Source organism: Halichoeres trimaculatus, unplaced genomic scaffold, assembly GCF_033239565.1.
Source record: "Halichoeres trimaculatus isolate MK-OKI-2021-1 unplaced genomic scaffold, fHalTri1.1 fHalTri1_scaffold_4, whole genome shotgun sequence".
Classification (NCBI taxonomy): domain Eukaryota; kingdom Metazoa; phylum Chordata; class Actinopteri; order Labriformes; family Labridae; genus Halichoeres; species Halichoeres trimaculatus.
The window spans coordinates 19,921,734-19,944,292 of NW_027437182.1; the positions used below are offsets into that span (position 1 = coordinate 19,921,734).

General features: G+C 43.1%; 1 protein-coding gene across 1 annotated transcript; it reads right to left on the reverse strand.

The window, feature by feature from the left end:
- Window positions 1–494: 494 nt before the first annotated feature.
- On the reverse strand, window positions 495–18,599 carry ndnf (neuron-derived neurotrophic factor). Its single transcript, XM_074667456.1, has 4 exons — window positions 18,158–18,599; window positions 6,798–6,992; window positions 6,322–6,446; window positions 495–2,649 (listed from the first exon to the last, which is right to left on the reverse strand). The coding sequence occupies exons 2-4, from the start codon at window positions 6,989–6,991 to the stop codon at window positions 1,253–1,255; spliced, it is 1,716 nt and encodes a 571-aa protein (XP_074523557.1). The 5' UTR covers window position 6,992; window positions 18,158–18,599; the 3' UTR covers window positions 495–1,252.
- Window positions 18,600–22,559: the final 3,960 nt, after the last annotated feature.

Genomic DNA, 22,559 nt, shown 5'->3' on the forward strand with positions numbered 1-22,559 from the left:
CAAAGTTGCCATTCCCACACTAAGCACAAGGGGCAGTCTTCTGATATTAAGTGTGAGATTCCAAGAACTTTTAACTTCAAATTCTCCCTGAAGATGATGCACACCAGCAGCTCTAATTGAGCTTATGATAACATGAAAAAAGTGAATCGCTTTCCTTTCAGACAGGAAGAAATGTATTTGAAAGCTAAGATGTAGAACAGATGCAGCAGATGCACTGACTTGACGCTGCATGTTGATCTTAATAAACGTCAGACACATCAGTATCGGGTTTGATGTGCAAAATATTGAGAGGTCACATTCTCTACTGCCTGGAAAAACAAATTAACTTTTTATCTATGAAGTTTTCTGATTAAAACTCTGTGGTTAAGTTATCATTTCTGGTCAAAAGAAGCAAGTTGTGCTTATTCAGTCCTAACTTAGCTGTGTGAGTCCATAAACTGAAAATGCAGAGTTCTTTCTTTCATCTGCGAGCCGCGTCTGTTGTTAACTGCTTGGCAAAAGAACATGACACCCAGGGTGACAGAGGGATTACTTGTTCTATATTTAGTGTTTATGTACATGAATATTGGCAGGACAACTCTGTACATGTGACACACACACACACACACACACACAGCGATACAGTGATAACACAGATCTGCAGCACAGAACACATTTACAAGATGGGCTCTAGAGCAAACACTGGCTGAGATACACAAGGGAATGTCCGAACTACCACAGCTTCCTCATAAAACTGGAATTTCCTCGTAACAGTTATTATTGTCATCAATAAAAACAGACCATCAAAAATAGACAAAAAGTATGAAATAATTTAAAATCCTTCTAAAACATGTTGTGAATATGCAGAGAGAGATCTATACAAAGCAGGGAGCTCCTGTATCTCCTCCGGTCAACGTGATCTGAAACTGAAGGAACGCACAAATATGACGGACAAAAGCGAGTGTCATGCAGCAACAAAGCGACGTACGAGATGAAAGATGATCTCTGAAGTTCTGCCTCCCCAGTGGCGACATGACGTCAGGCCAGGAAACGAAGCACCTCACGCTACGGGCCACCCAGAGGTGCCACGATGAAATGTAAACATAAATATACAGGTTGATTTCTCTCTCTACAAACAGTTCAGTCACTGCCACAGGCCTGTCCGCTGTGTGAGTAGTCAGTCTGTGTACACTCCTTAGTAGAATATCACTTCGAGTTAAATAAACTTATTCAATATATATATTTATAATAGATTTATTCTTTGCAGAGTCATTTAGCAGTATTTCCTTGTTTTCACCAGTTTGCTCTGGTATTTCACTGAGTGACCACTGTGTCCCACCACGTAAACGTCCAGCAGGTAGGTCTTGCCCGGCTCTAGACCTGTAATGGTCTCTGTGGTCACAGCTTTCTGCAGATTCGGGCTGTGGAAATACTTGCACAGGACCTTTTCTGACTTCCTGCGGGTCTCTGGCCCGGCACACTGGTTCTGTTCCCGGCGTCGCTGCTCCTCGCCATAATTGTCAGCCACCTCCTTGCGGTAGATGCAGTATTTGTTGCGGTCCTGTGTGCCCAGCCAAGCCACAGTGACGGAGGAACATGTGCGCAGCTTGTCAAAGGCCTTGATTCGTGTATCCTCTGGTAGTGAGGGGAAGGGCTGCTTGCTGCTGGGTCGTGTGGTTGCCAGCACCTTCAGAGTCGAGGCACCTTTCCTGCTGCCTCTCAGGCGGATCAGGTATTTCGCTTTTGGCTTTCCTCGCAGCTGAAACTGCCGAACCCCCTCCACGTTCTGGGAGAGCAGCAGCTTGCCGTCACGCCTCACCTGCACCTGCACAGCGTCCAGACACGTGTGGACGAACAGAGTGACCCTCTGATGGGAGGACACAGGAGCAAAGCGCAGGAACTTGCTGCCCTTCCTCTTGATGAAAACATCTGATACTTTGCCGTCCTTCAGCTCCACTGTCTTCTGACGAGCCTCCTCTTTAGTGCGAGCGAATGTTCCCACGTACGCCGTGCTGGTGTTGGTGGCAGAGTTCACTGCAAACACGTCAAAGTAGTACTGCGTGTCCGGCTTCAGGTCAGACACTGTGAAAATGTTTTTGTTACCAATGCACACCTTCTGAATGTCGGATGCTCTGGGCTTGATGGTGTACGACCGTGAGATCTTGTTACTCATGAGACCTCGGTCTTTACCGAAACCATTGTCTGAGGGAACAAACCCAAAGTGTGCGAAGTCAAACGGGCTGAAGTCTCGACCGGGCTTTGGAGCCAGCATGAACGCGTCGTCGGTGCTCATCTTAGCCTCAGCTGCACACATGCTCTTGAAGTTGTGCTCCTTGTTGATGACGACGCAGTACGTCACTGGCTGACCCATGAGGGAGCCCGTCGGTGTCGGCTTCCAGGCCAGGGTGACTGTGGTGCGTCCCAGTGCGGTCACATCCACCCGGGGGTCGTACGGCAGCTCTGGGTAGGGCTGGTCTGACTCAGGAGTGGTGGTGGAGTACACCTTGAAGTTGCTGTCCTTTTCTGTGGACAGCAGCTCCAGCTGGTAGAGGCCGGAGGGCGTGCTGGTGGCAACATAGGACTCCACATCGTTGCCCTTGTAGGTGAAGAGCTCCGTCCCCTCGTCTACGGTCACCTGCTGCTTCTGCTGGTCCAAAGGTTCAGGTACTCCTGCAGGAGAAACACAGAGAAAGAAGCAACATAAGATCTTTGATAAAATTCAAGAGTATCCTTTTTTGTTGGCCTGGACTTCACTGATTTGGTTCAAAACTAATAAATGACAGAATTCAATGCTGGGGTTAAGATCTGCTGTCAGCAAAATACTTTGGCTAACTGTAGTTTTACTTTAATGTACCTCTTTTTAATGTATACATCTTGGAAATTTGTAGATCTTTCATGCATTTGATGGTTTGTAAGCACAATGAACCGTGAATTCTTCAGGTTCAGGCAGTGGTGGATCATTATTTTTCATGTATAGTGGGATTTTATGGGTTGTGTTGTTTTTGTGGGCAAAGTGTGACTGGGAGCAAAAAGGTTGAAAATTGTGTCAAGAAGTTTAAATAACAGGAACTGTATCAGTAAAATAACTCTCAGTAATGAGGCACATAAAACGCTGAATATGTTGATGCTGTGAGGTCACGCCGCTCCATGAGCCTCATGGACGATTAGCCCCTCACATGGCAGCCGTGTTTTTACTCCAAACATCCCCAAAGATCACAGAGCAGCATTCACTCGGTTTTCCGGGGGAACTGTGCTACAAAGATGTTCCTGTAGCTTCTACGTGAGAGACACGTTCCAAACATAATATTATGTTTGTGGACCGGAGTGTGCTCAGCAGTGTACTAAAAATTAACGATCAAAGATCGGGTCCCACGGCAGGCGTGTAGCAAAGAGCTGGGAAGATGGGAAGTGGTTCAGTGAGTAGGATCTAAAGCATTTTTTAAAGTCAGAGTTTTACTGATGAAACTGCTGCTGCTGGGTCCAAACGTGTTTATATTCTTCAGCTTCAACATAAATACTTTACTTCTGAGGCAACATACAAGTTTACACGCAGGATGGGAAGTAATGGAGCATGGCACTGTTACTGAACCTAAAGCTACTGTGAAGATCTTTAGGTTGGTTATTTCAAGACAGTTTAATTTAGCACAGCGGTTAAGATACATCCCCTATGTACAAAGACTTTAGTGCATGAAGCGGTTGTCTTAAGTTAAAATCTGACCTTCTGTCCTCTACCTGTCCTCCAAATTTCCTGCTTTACTCTCCTATCTCCAAGATTGAGCTGTAAAAAGCCGGAAAAGTTCAATTAAAAGAAATTGCGGAGAAACTTCCTGGAGAAAAAAAATGCTCTACAGCAGAGACCTGATGTGCCTTTGTCTACATTTTCTTTGTAGATTCAGATTAGCAATACTTTCCATAATTGATAGAGTCCAGTCAGGATTTTTCATCATAAAACACAACCTCAAGTACATATTATACATATCATAACAGTAACCTTACAGTGGAGTTTTCAGGGATTTGCATATTGCTGTTTTTCTCACCTTTACTTAAAACAACTTTTTTTCTCTAGGGGTAAAAAACACACCAGCTTTTGCATTTTAGGAATTAACTTGTGTTTCACTCTTCATTTTCTCCACTGTTCAAACACCATCAGTTTTTAGACTGCAGGGTGGATTTCATGTTGCACAACCGTTTATATTTATACAATGTGCTCTGTCTCAGTGGTCCCCCCAGTCATTTGGTACCGGGCCGCACATAAAAAAAATACTTAACTTACATTATTTCAGTTTGATTTATTATCTGATTCTGAAAAATGTTTTATTTTGAAAAAATGACCGAATTCTCTCTGTCATACCCATCTATGACTCATTCTTGATCATAGACCGTATTAAACATGGACATAGTCGTCCCGACGTCACCCGTCTGTTTCCGAAACAGAAAATGAAGCACATATGGCTATAGTGGCCATATTGGTAGTGGCAAGGGCTTCGCATACAGTTGTAGGGCGCCTGTCGGTCACATGACCCTCAGCTGTGCCTCTGATTGGGGAAGCTTGTGATCTTAATATCCTCTGAACAGCTCATTTAGAAAAAAAATTCAACCCTCGAACTGTGTGTGCTGATAGTAAAATTAGCGACACAGACATGAGACGTTTTTTGAACCAGGCTGTAAATAGGTTAATTTCTGCTTTGAAAATGGCTTTTTTTGGCTTGATGTGTATGTGACTTCCTGTACTTCCAGAGCCAGCCTCAAGCGGACACTCGAGAAACAGCAGATTTTAGCACTTCCGCATTGTCTCATATTCTTAGACCAGAGGTTGCTGCTTGTTCTTGACCCATGTCAAGATGCCGCTAATTTCTTAACAGGGCTGCTCCGGCAGGTAACACAATACATTTCAGCCAAACCCCCAAGCTAGCAAAATGGACAAAAAACAAACATCTTTGGAAAGTTTCTTTGGGCAGAGTAAAAGAGCCAGAGAGGAGAAAAAAAAAGACAAAAAAAGAGCCAAATACTGAAAATATTGTCCAACATTGAACTGGTCCGTGGTGCAAAAAAGGTTGGGGAGCACTCCTTTATAGGAATCCATTATTTCAAAAAGAGCATAATAATATGTGTTTTCTACAGTTGATTAGCTTGCATAAGTAGAGTTGAAGTTATGCTTGTAATGGCGTTGGTGATTCATTCATTTTTCCTTCATATGATTCATGCTTCACCTGACACACAATTGCCTTAATAAACATCTGTTGTTGAAACATTGGTAATCATACAGAAGTACATTATATGAATAACAGTGTTCCAACATAAAATGTTCATCCTTCCTATATATGGCAACTTATGGCCCACCCTGTAAATGATTGGACTTCTTTTCTTTCTTAGGACATGTATTTTGTATTTCAGAAACTAATAAAATTACTAATTTTGTAGAATTAGAGGAACAGCCAACTTGATTGGCAGGTGGGCACACTGTAAAGACCCGTCACATTGACGTCTCAACGTCTCACACTTCCTAGATCAGTTCAACATTTCCAGTGTGGCATCTGAGGACTAAAGGCTTCAAAACTCAGCTTTAGAAGCAGATGGATGACATCACAGATTATTTTTTCTCTTTATTAAAAAGAGTTTATGGTCCTAACCCACCTTCTAAAATTACTGTTTCCTCTCTGAGTCTGATCTTTAGAGAGCTTTCATCATCAGCAAGTGCGGCGACAGGTTCTGCGAGGGACAGAGAGTGATGGGACGTCATTTAGTCTGTTAACTGTAGATTTCAATCTTATACTGATAAATAAAAATGCACAATAGAGTAAAGACTGTGTGTATCTTTGACACTGCTGGTCCGTAGCAGTGTAAAAACCCAACGAATCATTTCTGGATATTAGACCTGACATGAGAACAGACACACATGCAGGTGTTCATGTGTTAGTATTCAAATATATGCTCACATCATACATGTATGATCAACACCACCGCTTCAGTATCCTGTGCTGAAAGGACCCCTCCAGATGGACAATGTTTAGATGAAAATGAAGACGTAACAGCGGAAAGGCCAAGAGGAAGAAAGGCAGACGGACCATGAGGCGGCTTAAGTAAAGGGATGTAATGTCTTTGATTCAGCAGGGTGTCTAGAGTGGAGTGGAGTGGAGCCCTTCTCTGAAATTATAGACGTCAGCCTAGGCCGAGTCAGACATCATAAGTGGTCAGACTAGACTCTACGACTGTGACTTAATTAAAACCCACCAAAACACAAAGCCTAACATCACTGCGTGGCTTAATTGTGTGTGGGGGATAGTGATATTTCCACATAACGTGTCATTAACCTCTTCCACTGCTGCCTGATGTCAATTATACCTGATCCCTCTCCGCTGGCCTCCTCTGGCAGCTCCTGGAGGGTGAGTTTCCACTCCAGAGGAGCGTCACAAGGTGTCACAGTCACAGACAGGGGTGTGTTGTCTTCCTCCACCACAAAATAGTACCTGTGTGTTGAAATTACAGGTTAAAGGAGCTGATATGGACACAACTTTGACATTATCCAAAATATTATGCTGGGTAAATGAAGGAGTAGTTTCCCTCAGATCACTGGTCTCTCTTTCTCTAAGCTCTCAATTACACCAACACGACTTTCTCATTTATTATTTACTTTTTGCATCAACTTAATGGATCACGTTTCAGAGCCACAGCTCATGTCTCCTATCTGTTTTCAGAAAGTGATCCTCTGCAGCCTGCGCATGGTGGGTTTAGCTGCTTTCTATGCTCACACTATAACAACATGTTGACAGTTTTAATCACCGGGATTGCAAAATTCATTCAGCCGTTGTTTGTCTTACCTCTTGGGTGTGTCCCTGAACAGGTAGCCACTGATCTCAGCTCCGTCCGGGATGACGGAGGAGTCGTGGAACAGCGTCTTGTCTCTGATCTGCATCTGGAAGAGGCCTTCGTCTCTCGTGGGCAACTTCTGGGCCAAAGCTCCCAGACCCAGGAGCAGCAGCAGCAGCACACTCCAACCTTTACACTGCCTCATTCTGAAAGACAGAAACATACTCATTAGCATAATGTGAAAATATAGCATTATTTTTTATGGACTCAGGCATGCCTTTTTCCAAAGATGTAAAGAAAAAGCAGTGGCTCCATACGGTAGAGAAGTAGTAAGTTTAGTTTGTCATAGAATGCTAACTAAAACCATAAATTTCAATGAATGATTGAGTTTTTGAATACATTAAACAACAGAGTTGAAAAGGAGACTATATGCTATTTCAGAGAGGGGGGGTTAAAAACTTGTCTTTTTAACTGAGGACAAATCAGGTCAGCTAATTTTAAAGATTTCCATCTTCAAGATGAAAAGTAAAACCCAATTCACCTTTTTTCATATTGTGAGTCTGCAACTGTACATGGACTGTATTAAATGTACACATAGTCTCAGTGATGTCACCCATTTGTTTCAGATTCCGAATTTTTAAGCTTGGCTGTGTTGGTAACACAGACTCAGCAGCTTTCTCCAAGTCGAGATTAAGTATAGAGGCCTCTTTGCAGAAAGCTACAGGGTGCTCACCCATCAGACAAGTCATCCATTGAGTCATGAAGAAGTTTGTCCCCTGAACAGTGTGTGCCGAGGGAAATGACGTACTCAGACCAAATCATACTTTGAAACAGGCGGTAAATGTGTATTTTTGCTGTAAAGACTGGGTTTTATGGCTGAGCATGTAAGTGGTTTCTGGTCTTTCTAGAGCCAGCCCCAAGTGGACACTTGATGAACTGCAGTTTATGAAGCTGCATCCTTTCCCACTGCTAAAAAGTCCTTTCTTTCTACTCTTAATCTGATCTCACATTGCTGTTGCAGTATTTGATTTCTCATTGTATCACAGTGTCACAAAAGCAGGAGAACAAAACTCATAGCATGGACTTAACACAAACACTAAAACATTCATACATCTCATAAGTGCAGGCATCAAAGGAAGTGAAAGAGATGTTAAACGGGTGAGACGGATCGCTGTGAACATGCAGATCTGGCAAACCAGAACAGTATGTTACGAGCGGGTGTTAAAACTATAGACTGTATAATAAATGAATGTAGTCCCTGTGATGTCATCTGTCTGTTTCTAAAACAGAGTTTTGACACAAATCGTCAGCAGGTGCCATATTGGAAAGAGGCGGGCTCTAAACCTCCACATTAACAGCTACAGGGTATTTGCCTGTCAATCAGTTAAGCTGAACCTCTGATTGGGGGAAGTCGTCTCCTTTTCCAGTTCAGTGTGTGCTGATAGAGAAATTGATGTTATTTGTACCAGGCTGTAAACATGTTTATTTCTACTGTGAAAATGGCTTTTTTTATTATTATTATTTTTGCCTTGTGGTGTATGTGGTTTTCTGCTGCTTCCAGAGCCAGCCCCAAGTGGAAACTTGATGAACTGCAGATTTTAGCACTTCTGTATCGCCTCATATTGTTGGACAGGGGGTTACCACTTAGTTTAAAGCACATGCCACATGTTTGCAACATAGACTGTAAAAAAACATGGACGTCACCCACCGAGTCCTGAAGAGGCGTAAAAAGCCAAATAATGACAGCTGCCATGATGGAAACACAGGCATGACCTTTCTATCAGCCTGCCCAGACCCAGATGAAAAAGTGAAAATGAGGTAGGCTCTTAGCCAACTGGCTAACAGTTAAATCCCACACACCTTTCTGTCAACACTACCAAACCCATAATGTACAGCTCTTAGCCTAAACATGTCAAAAATGGAAAAATTGTAAAAATTAATTCGGTGGCTGCAGTGTGCATACAGGGCTCCTCAAGGTGCCAGGTCAAGAATAAAAAAAGAGCCAGGGAAATAAGTAACTCTGTGTGCACAATTAGCAAATCCTTTAGCCACTATGTTAACATCAGTTAGTACTTAAATCTGCAGAAAAAGTCAAGTAAACAATATCTTTCCTAAATGCACATCATCAATCAGTAAAGATGACAGTTTGCCTTCACATCAGAAATGTCTGTTTCTGCTGTGGAAGTTCTGATTTGCTTTTTTCCTTTCCTTTCATTCTGGCATTAGCTTAAAACACAAACCAGCTCTTAATGAGAGCTCTCCTTGGCAACACTGAGCTTTGGCAACAAGCATTACAGTGTTTTAAAAGGTTTTTCCCCACTACATATTTTATTTTATGTCTAAATGTGTTTCCGTTCCCTCTTTTCCTTTTGGATTTAACCTCAATTAACATTTCAAATTAAAACAGGCGACACCACAAACACCACCTTCCAGTAAATCACTGAGCCGGAGGGACAGAAAGTGAAGGAAGAGCGAGTAAGTACTCAAGGCCAGAGCGAGGAAAGGGAGGATGAGGATTAGACTTAAAGAGACGTGTGAAGGAAAAGACATCGCTAAAAACTGCAGGGAACCGCACTATTTCATAAAACGCTTACCATAAAAATCCCCAAATCCATGTCATTTCAGTTTTACTGCTGTGAATGTAAAAATGTATCGCAGGCAGTCCACAGATGGAGCAGCGGTTGGGACGAGGAGCAGCTGAGAGCCTCTCACGTATCCCCTGTCTATTGATTTTGTCCCATTGATTGCAGCTGATGGGAACGCCAAATCCCCTGTGATTTAATCAGTGTAATGATGGCAGATTAGCCAGATACTTTACCGCCATTTACTGCAAGTGAGATGTGTCCTTTTAATGACCCCTCTCTCCTCTCTTCCCCCCTCCCCCTGCCTGTCTCTTTCTGTTGATCACACTTTTCATCAACAATTAATCTCTTTCTCTTTCGCATTTGTACACAAACAGTATTCCTTTTTAACCTCTGACGCTCTATGCGTTTCCTCCTCACGCACTCACAGATAAGTGAAACCAGAGCACTTCGGTCACGAATCTCCACTGAACAAACCCAGCTTTATCTCAACATTATCGTTCTTTTTACTGGAGAGAAAAATCAAAGCAAAAAATTCAGGGGTCTTGTGTGCATAAAGAGTTGTAGAAATAAGACTTGTCCTCATTCTTGTAGCTCTAAACATTTCTGATATTTGGTTTATACTGGGCCTGGCTTTCCTGGGTTACTGTCATGTTAACATCTGGGATCTAATACACAATCACACTAAGTCAAAGTCACACAGCAGCTGGTGGCTGTTCACAATGCCTTTAAGTAATTGCTAACCACCATGAATGTTTGTAGTTGTCTAATTTTAGCAGCAGGAGCTTAATAATGTGCCGTGATGATCCAAAGTTTGCTTCACTGAGATCACACAAGCTAACACTATGGAGCTGTCATTTGGCGTTAAAGAATAATCTTTGGTCCCTTTCACACATTCACGTATAATTGCTGAATGCATCAATGTAAATGTCAAATCTGTTCACCCCAAGTTCACTTTTTTCCATCATATGTCCCAAAGAAGTCATGTAAACACAGCAGGTATGAGTCACAAAAAGTTACAGCTACAGTACAGCAAAGTTTCCCTGTTCAAGAGTCTTTACTGCGTGCCTCATATCTGTATTGTGTGTTTTTTATGTTATGTTTGTGAAGCAAAAACCTCTTTATACTTGTTTAAAAAGAACAAAAACACAGTGAAGACACCTCGTCTTCTCCTCTGCCACAAGCTGCAAACCCCCAGTCTCAAAATATGAAACCTGTGTGTCAGTGCTAAAAACTGCAGTTCATCGAGAGTCTACCTGAGGATGGCTGCAGTACCAGAAACCTTACAGCAAAATTAAACATGTTTTCAGCCTGTTTTCAAAAAATGGATCAAGTCTGAATAACTCATTTCTCTATCCACGCACACTGTACAGGACCAAATTTTTCATAACTCATTGTTTAACTTACAAGCTTTGCCCATATAAGGGCATGGCTGACTTGACTGAAAGGTGGGCACCCTGTCACTGTCTGCAAAGACAAGGCCCATCTTTACCTCATCCAATCTATGATAAAGCTAGGGGTCATTTACACGACAATAGTTTTAGGGTGAAACGTAAAAGTTTTGTTGCGTTCCAGCCTCAGGTTTACATGGAAACTGCGTTTTAGCCGACTTAAACTGCAAACTTTTTTAAAAAGGCCTTCAGAGTGGGATTTTTCTGAAACGCTGCCGACACTGTTACCGTGTAAACAGTAAGCCAGCGTTTTCAGTAGAAACGCTGACGTCACACACCACTTTGCGCAAGTGCATACAACAGAACAACAGCACAACAGTACCATTGTTATGATCATCACGGACTACCATGCTGTTCTTGTGCTGCTAAATCTGCTGATTGTCTTTAAACAAAATGTGCATTTGTTTCTCCACTTTTGCACTAAGTATTCGCCAATACACCAGATGATCGGCTCAACTCTACTTCGGTGGAGATCTACCGAGAGTGGCTTCTGGACAAGACAGTTATAGCGCCGACTCCAGGCCTGGCATGCTTACTACAGCGTTTCAGTCCCTCAGCGTTTTTGTGTGAACACAGATTTTTTTTTTAGCGTTTTCAGATGAAACGTTGTCATGTAAATGGGGCTCTAGGCTGAGTTCAGCATTTTCAATATGGCTACCGTTGATGATAGGCTACAAAACTCTATATCAGAAACAAATGGGTGATGTCACAATAACTACGTCCATATGTTGAAGGCATCCCAGCTAACTCTTCATGTGAATGCTTACGGCTGACTTTGAAAAGAATAGAAAAAGAATTGAAATTGAAACTTTTAGACTTTTGAATTGTACAAATCACCACAGCGGTTGTCACATATACACCACTGTTGTGCAGATGTAAGTCAAATAAAAATGCCCCTAGTAAAATGGACTGCAGGACAACTTTTTAAGAAGTTATCTTTTATATTCAGCCAGATTTTATGAAACGCACGATGACACATCTTTTATATCATTTGTGTTTGGTAACTATTTAAAACCACAGCCCCTGAGACTTTAAGAACACAAGCAGAGAAAAAATCCCTTGACAGCTCCTGTCAGTGTCTCTATCCGTGCCGTTGTCTCAGCCCGGCCTCCCGCTGCACCACCAAACTTCAGAGAGCAGAAGGAAAGCCGCCTAAGTGGTACTTTGAGGTTTTGACTCACACAGAGAGGGAGATCCTTATCGCCTCAGCTTGTCCCATTCCACTTCAGAAGCGTGTCAGTTTGAACAAAGACATGTCTATTAATACCCAAGACAGCGCTGAGGTGGTATGTACAGAGCTGCTCAGAGCCGTCTTTCACACAAACACACACATACACACACACAGCGAGAGAAGGGACACGTCCCCCCGGCCTGCTCTGTCTGTCCATCCGTCCACCGCACTGATGTCATCACACATAATGTCTGCTATCACTCATACAGTCAGGGTTTTATCACCACTGTCATTAGCACATTTGATGTGTGCTCTTCACATGTGACACCGCTGATTTAAACCCTCTGACTGAACCTCCTGCTGCTCCCACATGCACCAAACCGCTCAGCCTGTACTGACAGAAAATACTGCCGAGGGATGACATCTGAATTTCAGAGCAGTTGTGTTGGGTCGCTGTGGTTGCATGGAACAGCGCAGAGTCAACATGGTCACACAGGCTCTGCTCTGGATCCGCTCCTGCATGCACCATTCTCATGCCACAGAGTTCCCTTACCAAAATAACACATCAAAAAGCCGCATCTGGAACAAATAAACTCTAATGTTTAATTAGGACAAGGGAAGAATGTATGATCGCAATTTGAGGAACGGGTAATTTCAAGGCAAGGTCAGCCACAATCGTGTCAACTTTGTTTTGCTGTTGCTTTTTATCTGTTATTTATAAATCTGACTGTTTTTTGTTTCACTTTTTGTGGAATTTGCTGAGGACTTTCTAGTGGAAAACATCTCGTATATTGGAATTGGCAGGCTGTGGAATCTGTGTAATAGGATTAAAGGACAAATGCAGCTTCCACTAGTTGAGGAAACGGTGATGATCTTTTTTTAATTTTCTTCCCATGAGTCTCTGACACATCGGTGGTCTGAATCCCCCAAAATTAAAGAAGCAGAAAATGACGGTGCAGAAAATCTCCCATTCCTTTGTGATCTGAATTACCTCTTTAACAGCTTTAACCCCGCTCTAATTTTAGGTCATTACGAGCAAATCATGAGCAAAGCCAAACAAAATGTTCACACCGGGTTTTATGTCCCCCAGCTGGACACTTTGTTTTCTCTAACATCAGTCAACACAGGATTAAAATCATTTTCAATCTCCCGTGATTAAAGCAGAAAATAATTCCAACAGCTCAGCCGTCTGATCAACTCAGTGCATGTCTGTAACTACAGGAAGACAGTCATTATACACACATGACTTCCATGTATGGAGAAAAATAAGGGACGCAGCTGCTGTGATGTTACCCATGGGTTTGTCAGCTCTCTTTTTTAGCCTTAAAGGTAGGGTCTGCAGGTTTTTCCTAAAAAATAAATGTCAACTTTTACAGGAATAATCCAGTTTAATCGTCTCCTATGGGCTTTTATGCGTGTGTCAGTGTGTGTGTCTGCCATAACCCCCCTCCTCTGCCTGAATATTGATGTTTTGGTTGTATTGGGGCATTTTTGGTGGAGAGTCAGCATGGTTACCTCAGCCAATCACAGTGTGCCACGTGCGCAAGTGACTTTGTGTATTGATAATGGCCAGTAGAAGAAGCTATCCTGAGAGGTTACGATAGCAGAGTGCTACAGGTGGTTGCTGAGCTAGTGAGTGTGTTCACGTATCTTCAGTTGAAGGCTGTAGGTGTGCGCTGCCGCTGGCACTGAGCCAAGGAGGAAGAGCCCAGTTTGAATTTGTGTTTACTAAGAAGTAACAAAAAAATCCTGCAGACCCTACCTTTTCCAAGTCCAGCTTTTTGGTTGTAAACCCATCAGTTTTTCTGTTGCCAGAATGAGAGACAAGAAAGCAAGGAGTTGGTGAAGACCAAGCTGGTGAGATGGTTGGGGATTCTCTTTGTGGTTTCACCTGACAGATGTCATTTCATACGAAAAAAAAAGACGCTAAGAGAGAATCTTGGCACTCACTCTCACACTTGTCCAAAAGAAAACTGAGTGAAAAGTGAATAAAAGAAACTCTTCTGACTGCTCTGCATATGCCACTAGGGATGGGTACCTTTTACATTTGAAGCGATACGGTACCGATGCCTGGTACCTGGCAATTGGTACCGGTACTCAACGGTACAGACTTTAAGTACTTTTTTGTGTTTATGTAGTAAAAATATCAATATCTTTAAAAATAAAACATGTATTTTTTTTTTCAATTTGACACATTTATTCTTCAATGTATAACCTTACGGATACGGTACAGATGCCCGATACCTGGCAATTGGTACAGGTACTCAATGGTACCAATTTTCAGTACTTTTTTGTGTTCATGTAGTAAAAATATCAATTTCTTTAAAAATAAAACATTTATCTTTTTTCAATTTGACACATTTATTCTTCAATGTATAGCCTTGCAATGCTGTGATTATGTCCAGCACGGAAAATCTCCTACTCTTCCACTCCCTCAAAGTCACAAAGATGCATTTAGGTACCTAAACATGGTACCTTTTGATTTTACATGAATCAGTAGCCAGTACTTTTGACAGAATTCGGTCAGTACCTATAAAAATACTTAATTTGGTACCCATCCCTATAAGCCACTGCAGATAAATCTATGTCAAATACTGAACAAGCTATCAAACAATGTCTGATGAGTGCAGACACAGATTCCTGCTCGAGTTGAGCCAGTTAACTGCAGCAGGAGGTCATTGTTTGCATTTGGCATCTAGACTGAGACTTCCTCACTGTTTGCAGGTTTATTGAGGAGTGATGAGATGATATCTTAAACCCTCCAGCTGGGGCCTGCAGGTGGATGCTGGTGAGGTGGCAGAGCTGAAGGCTGCACAGACGCAGGGACACAGTGGCAAAGGCGAAGCTAAAGAAGTGACTGGATGAGACCACGAGTTGTGTGCCTGAGGCTTGAAGGATAACCGGAAATAAATGTAACAGAGTACTTTGATGGCTGATAGAGAATTAATTCAGAACTGCATCAATATTTGCATAAACTGTTTGAATATAGTCCCCAACATCCTGAAAGTGTTCATTTTAGTGACTACAATGACTAAAGTGGCTCCACCTCAAATGTAAATAGCTTTGAGCTTCATATCAACTAAAACACTGATGTATTCGACAATTACAAGATTTAAGTCTGCACAGTTGTTGAGAAATAAGGAAAGAGTCATGAAGGACATAGATTTTTTTTTCTAAAGCCATGTCCACATGGAAACCATACATATTTTAATACACATGGGCCTGTCATCTACAGGAAACCGCAGTTTTACATCACTAAGAACAATGTCTTTTAAAAAACTCCAGCCAAAGTGAAGATTTTGGAAAACTTCAGTATTATTTCATGTATACACCAGGAAACTGGAGTTTTTGGTTCTCAAACGTCACAGCTGAATGACAGCTTCATGCGGATTGGCTTTCACATCTGAAACACACTGACAAATATGGGTTTGGTATGCTTAGAGCCAAACTTATCAGCGGATTTGCCCGGTGTATGTGGACGAAAGTATTTTTAAAAGCGAACGAGGGGGGGTTATTTGTTTTCAAAAATACCGGGCTACATGCACGTCTACATGCTTATTTACTCCGTAGAGTTCGACACGTTAACACAGAGTTCTGTGGGAATTTACTCACACTTGGCGCGATCCTCAAGTGGACACAGGAGGAACTGCAGTTTTTTTTCCTTCTGCTTTGGCTTCATGTTTCAGTCTCAGAGCTCAGTGCCGCTCTGAGCTGCGGTTCAGCAGAACACAAACATATATCCCAGCTATACTCTCTTGTGCGTGTGTGCAACCCAACTGCCCCTGACCTCCCCTCTTTTCCCCTCACTTTATTTAACCACGCTAACCCTCTCCCCTTCCCTCCTCCAGCTCCTTGTCAGGACGGATAAGTCTCCTGCCTGCTGCCACATGGAGCTCATTAACAGAACCGGAGGGAATAAAAGACAGTTTAATTTCAACACAAATAAAGAGACATTTCGGATTCCACCCAACAAGACGCCTGGCAGGACCTGAAGACCGTATGTGTGTGTGTGTGTGTGTGTTTTCTTTAAAGAAACTCTGGAGGCAGATTTACGGTGGGTCCTCAGTAGCGAGCTCCATCACTGCTGTCACTTCAGGGCCAACCTGGGGATTGGAGTGAGTGGGGGACATAAGAGTGGGTAGACAAGGCAAGGAGCCAAGGATGGAACCACACAGGACCTGGACCTGTTCTATAGGAAGGCCAGAATTAGACCAGAAAGAAAAAGTCTGGTGCTCTTGGAGAGCTAAACAGCTCATTAATGAGTTGGTAGAGACTGTGGTAAAGGCCTCTGTCCAAGAGTGGAGATTTTTATCTGGTGTGTGCGTCCAAACCATCAAATTCCTCCTCTGCAGAGTCTAAATCATCACTTCGACCCGTCTCCTCGCCATCCACAACATCACTCACAGTTTGAGTTTCTGAATCATCACAACCACCAACGCTGGCACAATAGCATGATGGAAAAGAGGAGCCCAGTTTCCTTCTCCTCTCTCCCCTCCCTCTCCTCCTCCTTCTCCTCTCCCTGCAGCCTCTTTATAGTCCATCTCTGGAGCTTGCATTTAGCGCTGCATCCTGGAATGTCTCTGTGAGGAGGGTCAGGTCGCAGGGCCGCTTTCTGCCTAAAGAGCATTCAGATTGAGCTGAGGGGTGGGGGCTCTGACTGATGTGCTGGCATTGTGGCTTTAAGGCCTGATTAAAGATTAGAAGAGGAAAATGCCCCCATGGGAAAGCCATCCACCCACTGCCCATCATCCAGGGCACACACACACACACACATACACACACACAGATACATGCACGCACGGCCCTGCGTGGCTGCATCGTGGGAACTGAGTCCATCATGCTCCGTTATGCTGTGCTTGAAGGGGAAGCCTGTTCAGCAGCGAGTGTGAGCCGCTCTGCCTCCTGCTTGTGTCCATCTGAGAGGAGCACAATGAGGGGCTTTGCGTAATGAATGCGCCCGGGGAGCCAGGAGGAGAGGTGTGGATATGATGAATAATTTAACAAGGAAGGAAGTGCAAAACTTAACGTCCTTAATCTTCCACCACTGACTCCGAGGGTGTGTGACAAAGGGCAGCGCGGAGCAGACAGTATATACACCGCAGCCTGTCACTTCTCTGGACGCACACGGCCGCAGCAACACTGGCGGAATTCTTTCAGCCACAGAGTTTTCATATGCAAATCACGGTTTAGTTACGGTATGCGACGCAGACCTTCCCAGTTTAAGACTTTTTTTGTTCATGATTCATTCTCCTGAGAAAGTAGAAGGGAGGCAGTGTGGTGGCTTCACCCAGCTACTAAATACAGTTATTCAAATCCCCACTCCGGGTATGTCTCTCATTAAAGCCAGAGGAAAAACACGGCTTTCACTCTCGGGGCTCGGATGATGGAAAACAACTCCCAACATGAGCTGAAGTGTCATCAATCTGCCTTTAATCGTTTGCATTTAGACATCAGAGGTTTCAAACCCAGCAGATCACAACTTCACTTAAGTTTTTGAAAAAGGAAAACATCATCCTCATTAAGCGCTCCCCTCTCTCGGCTCTCACAGGTGCGTAAACGCACCCAAGGGTGGCGGAATGAGACAAACATTTAGTCACATCGATAAAAAATGATGCGCCGTCTTTGTTTTTGCGCACGGATGGATGTCGCAGCGCACAGGACGTCACAAATACTGATTGATAAATCGTCTTATTGGATGCGGTGTCACCCCGGGGAGCATGGGAACACTTTTCAGCGCACAAAAGCAGCAGGATTTTCCAAAGTTCTTCACGGAGCTGATCAGCGGCACCGCTCCATGTGCTGAGATATACATCCCAAAACCCAAATAACAGGAGATTCAAAGAGCATGCGAGTTTGGACTTGACTGAAATGTGTTTGAAAGTTTTTAGCTTCCCGGAGTTGTAAACCACAAACCTTCCCCTCTCCCCTGACTATCTCTCCCTCTTCCTCTCTGTCTCTCACTGGCAGACGATTCAAAGGCACCACTTTACTCCGGCAGTCTGTCTCTGAATCTATAGGAAGCTTTTACGCACATTTTAAAAAAGAATTAAAAAAAAAAAAAGAGGAAAGTTAGGTAAAAGACGAAAAAAAAGTTTTTCTTTAGTGGTGTAACTGTTTCCTAGAAGCTCGGGATCAGAGACAGATCATGAAAAATGATTTACACTTACCTTCAGAGTCTCAAACTGCGAAGTTATCAGAAGGATGGTGTTCTCAAACCCGCTCTGATACCGCCAAGTGAAAATCTTGAAAGTGTCTCTCAAATAAAGCGATTTCACAGGAAAAATAAAAAATAAAACACAAGTCGTCCTCTGCAGCGTCCGGTAGTTCCCTCAGTTTTCACTTCTATTGTTGGTGCCTATCAATCGGATTAGGCGACCGCTCTGGTGCGTGTTTGCAGTTTTCTTGCGGATTTAACTGGTCTCTAGTGGGCAGGAGTGTGTGAGAGCGTGTGTGTGTGAGTGTGTGTGCATGTGTGAGTGAGTGAGAGGGGATCCTGAGTGCTGGCAGTGCGTTCCTCCCCTGCCGCGCTGCTGCTATTGAAACCTCCTCTGGATTGGAGGCAAAAAAAACTGGTGCGAACTTCTTCCCTCTGCGCGCTCAGTAGGAAGAGTCCAAGCCTCAGAACCAGCCCACTTCTGCTCAGGACTTAAAAAAAAAAAACCTACCAGGGAGCAGACTGATTCACTTTGACTCTAAAACTTTAAACACTCACTTCTAAGGAACCGACCTGCCCCCTAGGAGTCTTCTTCGTTTTTATTTTTAGAGTCAAAAACAAGTTTTTCAACTTTGTTTTGGAACAGCTTAAATCCGTGTTGCTGTTAAAACAAGATGTAACCAGAGTATGAGTCTGCAGACGGCGGGGTTCCCCCCTCAAATCTTTTATTTCCCTACTGTTTACTCTGATGCTCCCTGCAAATTATTACTTTGGTGCCTTCAACAAGTCACGCAACCCTCGGGGCTAAGAGTGAGTAGGCAAGTTATGTCACGGGCCCTGATACCTGTGTGTGCAAAACACAATCAAAACACACCTTTCTCTTCACAGCCACTGTGAAGAGGGACAGACAGGCTCAACGACAACAAAAAACTGGCTAATTGGAGTGGATTTACGCACAATGGCCTTTCACAGATGTAAAGTTGCTGGTCAGCTGTGGAAGTTCCCACCGAGACATCACTGTTGTTGTGTTGTCCCTGCGCTTCAGCAAATATTTATCCAAGATAAGAGCCATTGAATGCCACGGAACTGAATTGCCCCTGAATTTATGGCTTGATGGGGGTCCAGTACAATCTAGATTTAGAGGATGCTGCCGTTTCCTCTCAGGAGCAGGAGGAAGAGGAGGAGGAGGAGGAGGGACATTGTCTTTCATGTGGTGTGAAGCTGCTGCAGGTTTGTTGTACGCATGAGCGGCTGCAGGTTGTATTCAGCTTCCTACAGGATGAGCACAGATACATCTGTTGAACATAATGTTATGTCGCGTTAACATCTTCAAAAAGTAAAGCTTGAAAAGAATTTTTTTTTTTTTAAGAGATAAAGGTCCTGAAAACAAGGATAAGGAGAAAACAGAATCACAAAACAAAACAAATCAGACAAAAAAAAATGTCAACGAAAAAAAAATTTTATTTGTTAAAACCTGTAAATTGTCCTGAACGGTGAGGAGCAGTAGATCTCTTAGACAGCTGACTGTGTTCTGTCAAAGTCTTGGTACAACAGCGTCATCTAGCGGCCACAGACGGCACTGTGACGTACTACCTGAGGAGAAAAGTGAGTTTTTTTTCCCAGAAAAGTGACCACTTTTTATCTTGTTTTTATTTAATTTGTATTTCTAAGCATGTTTGAGTGTTTAATGACATTATTTATTTCCTCTTTGTTCTTTTTTGTGTTTTAGTCTACTCCATTTTTGTCTTCTTCCTTTTATCTTGTCTTGAATTCACCTTATTTACCGTTCTATTCCATCCTTGCCGAGTTTTTTGTTTTTATTATTATTATTATTTTTTTTTTTTTTTTTTGGAACTGAAACTTCATGCATCCATCTAACCTGCTTGTAACATGTGTGTGTGTGTGTGTGTGTGTGTGTGTGTGTGTGTGTGTGTGTGTGTGTGTGTGTGTGTGTGTGTGTGTGTGTGTGTGGGTCAGTGTTATTGATGCCTGGACTCGTGATTAGTGCTGCAGTGACTTTCACATCCTTGGGATTAAAATAGATGCCAAATTGAATCTGCTATTAGCCACACCAGCAAGCTGTGAAAACGAATCCTCTCCGGGGACATGTACACTCACAATGACCCAGACACACACACACATACACACACACACACACACACACACACACACACACACACACACACACACACACACACACACACACACACACACACACACACACACACACACACACACACACACACACACAGAGAGTGACCCAGCTTCATGCCAGAACGTTGAAAATGTATCCACACTGGGGACATTTTAGTACAGATGGAGGGAGGAGGTGCAGGTCGCTCCTGTAAAGTTAATCCCTCTGCTCTGTTTCACTGCAGGGACTGAAAAAAATCTCATTTGAACAGATTTATTGAAGAAAAGTCACACAAAACACATTTTTGACCTTCATTCTTCTTGAGCCAAACGTGCTCTCTTCCAGAAACACCCTGCTGCTCACAGTCACACGCTGAACACAGTCACACATCTGGTTCTTCATACTGTCGGCCACTGAGCGGATCCAGCGGAGCATCGGGGGGAGATGACTGCATTACTCAATGTCAGTGTGAGAGTTTTTAAATGACACATGTTACAGATAGAGAGGGGTTTGGGGGGTTAGTTAAACTACACACTGTTAAGAAACTAGTTCCTTTAGATGTGTTTACATCAAAAAGAACCAGAACTTGAGGCCCAGGAACCTTTTTTTCAAGAAACTCATCGTATAAGATATCTTCTGTTTAACACAGGTTTTACCAAGTTTACTATCCTATGACTGTGAAATCCCTTCTTCTTCAGGGCATTGTAAGCATCTCACTTAATAGTTAACATTAATCTGTGAATGTTTAACCAGAGCATCGACTCTTTAAGTAGACATAACTGTCCATTCTGCAAATGTCAGCTCAGTAACACTTTGCAAAAAAGGGCAAAACCCACTCTGCTGGAGCTGCTTCACTTAACATTTACAGAAATTCACTTTCATTTGATTCATACAAGTACATTGTTCTTCATTAAAGCAAGAGGCACGAGGAGCATGTTGTCTTTGGGATATGAGGCAAATTTTAGTGTATGAATTAATCAAAATATTTTACAATATGCAAACCACTAGTCTAACAAAATCAATGTGACTATAAGAAAGGTTTCAGTGTGAGTTTCACCCTCAGGTTTCCCTAACCCCCCTGCAATGGTTTGATCCAATCAGGGCTTGGCTGGAGAGGAACAAGAGGTGACTTAAGTCATGTCTACACATAGCGGGGCCTCCGGGAAACTATTTATATTCTCATACATATGGGCCTGTTGTTCACGCAAAACCACAGTTTTACGTCATTAAAAATGATGTTTTCTGAAAACTCCAGCCATAGTGAAGACTTTTGAAAACTTATGTTTCATGGTTTCTTGTGGTAAAAACAACTGAGCGGGGAGGATTTGTTTTTGAAAACACCCGGCTACATGTGAACAAGGCCTTAAGAACCTTTCACAGATGCACAAACTCTGAGCAGCATGGAAGGAGCGGGCAGTGGGAGGCTTTTCTGCTCCTCAGTTTTCTGTATGTTTTGTTATGTTTACGATGCATTGACATCTTTACACACAATGCTGTCACAACTTAGAGAGAATGTGAGAAGGGGAGGACCCAGGTGCAGACAACTGAAAATCTATCAAGCAAAAATTCAAAATCTAAAGTTCTAATAATCTAAAAATCCTAAAGAACTTTAAAAAGTTGGATCTGACACGACCAAAAGATGAGATAAACTGACCATAGCCAGGCATATTCAACAGCAAACACCCCCACTCCCCAATGAACTCTACAAACTCTACCAAAAGTCACTTCAGGCCAAGACAGCGATAGCACTAACCACAGGCCTGGCATGCTTGCTACAGAGTTTTCAGTCCCTCAGCGTTTCTGTGTGAAGCATAGACTATATAAAACATGGCCGTAGTCTCGCCGACATCACCCATCTGTTCCTGAAACGGAAAATGAAGCACATCGGCTATAGTGGCCATATTGGTAGTGGCAAGAGTTTCGCCTACAGCCATAGGGCGCCGGCCGTCACGTGACCCTCAGCTGTGCCTTTTGTTGGGGGAGCTCGCGATCTTAGGGGCCATTTACACAGCAACGGTTTTAAGGTGAAACGCAAAAGTTTTGTTGCGTTTCAGCCTCGCGTTTACACGGACAGAGCGTTTCAGCCGACCTAAAACTCAAACGTTTGAAAACGGCCAACCGAGTGTGATTTTTCTGAAATGCTCCCGACACCGTTGCCGTGTAAACAGTAAGCCTGCGTTTTCAGTGGAAACGCTGACGTCACACTCTGCCTTGTGCCTCGTGATTTTTTTCACTGCGTTTTTACAGCGTTATAGCGTTTTCAGATGAAATGTTGTCGTGT

Excerpts from the sequence above, each read along its gene's own strand:
- ndnf (XM_074667456.1), bottom strand. The coding sequence starts at position 6,991 with ATGAGGCAGTGTAAAGGTTGGAGTGTGCTGCTGCTGCTGCTCCTGGGT. Across the intron at positions 6,447-6,797 it reads TTCAGGGACACACCCAAGAG|GTACTATTTTGTGGTGGAGG; the intron begins GTAAGACAAACA and ends TTCAACACACAG. Across the intron at positions 2,650-6,321 it reads GGCCAGCGGAGAGGGATCAG|GAGTACCTGAACCTTTGGAC; the intron begins GTATAATTGACA and ends TTTCTCCTGCAG.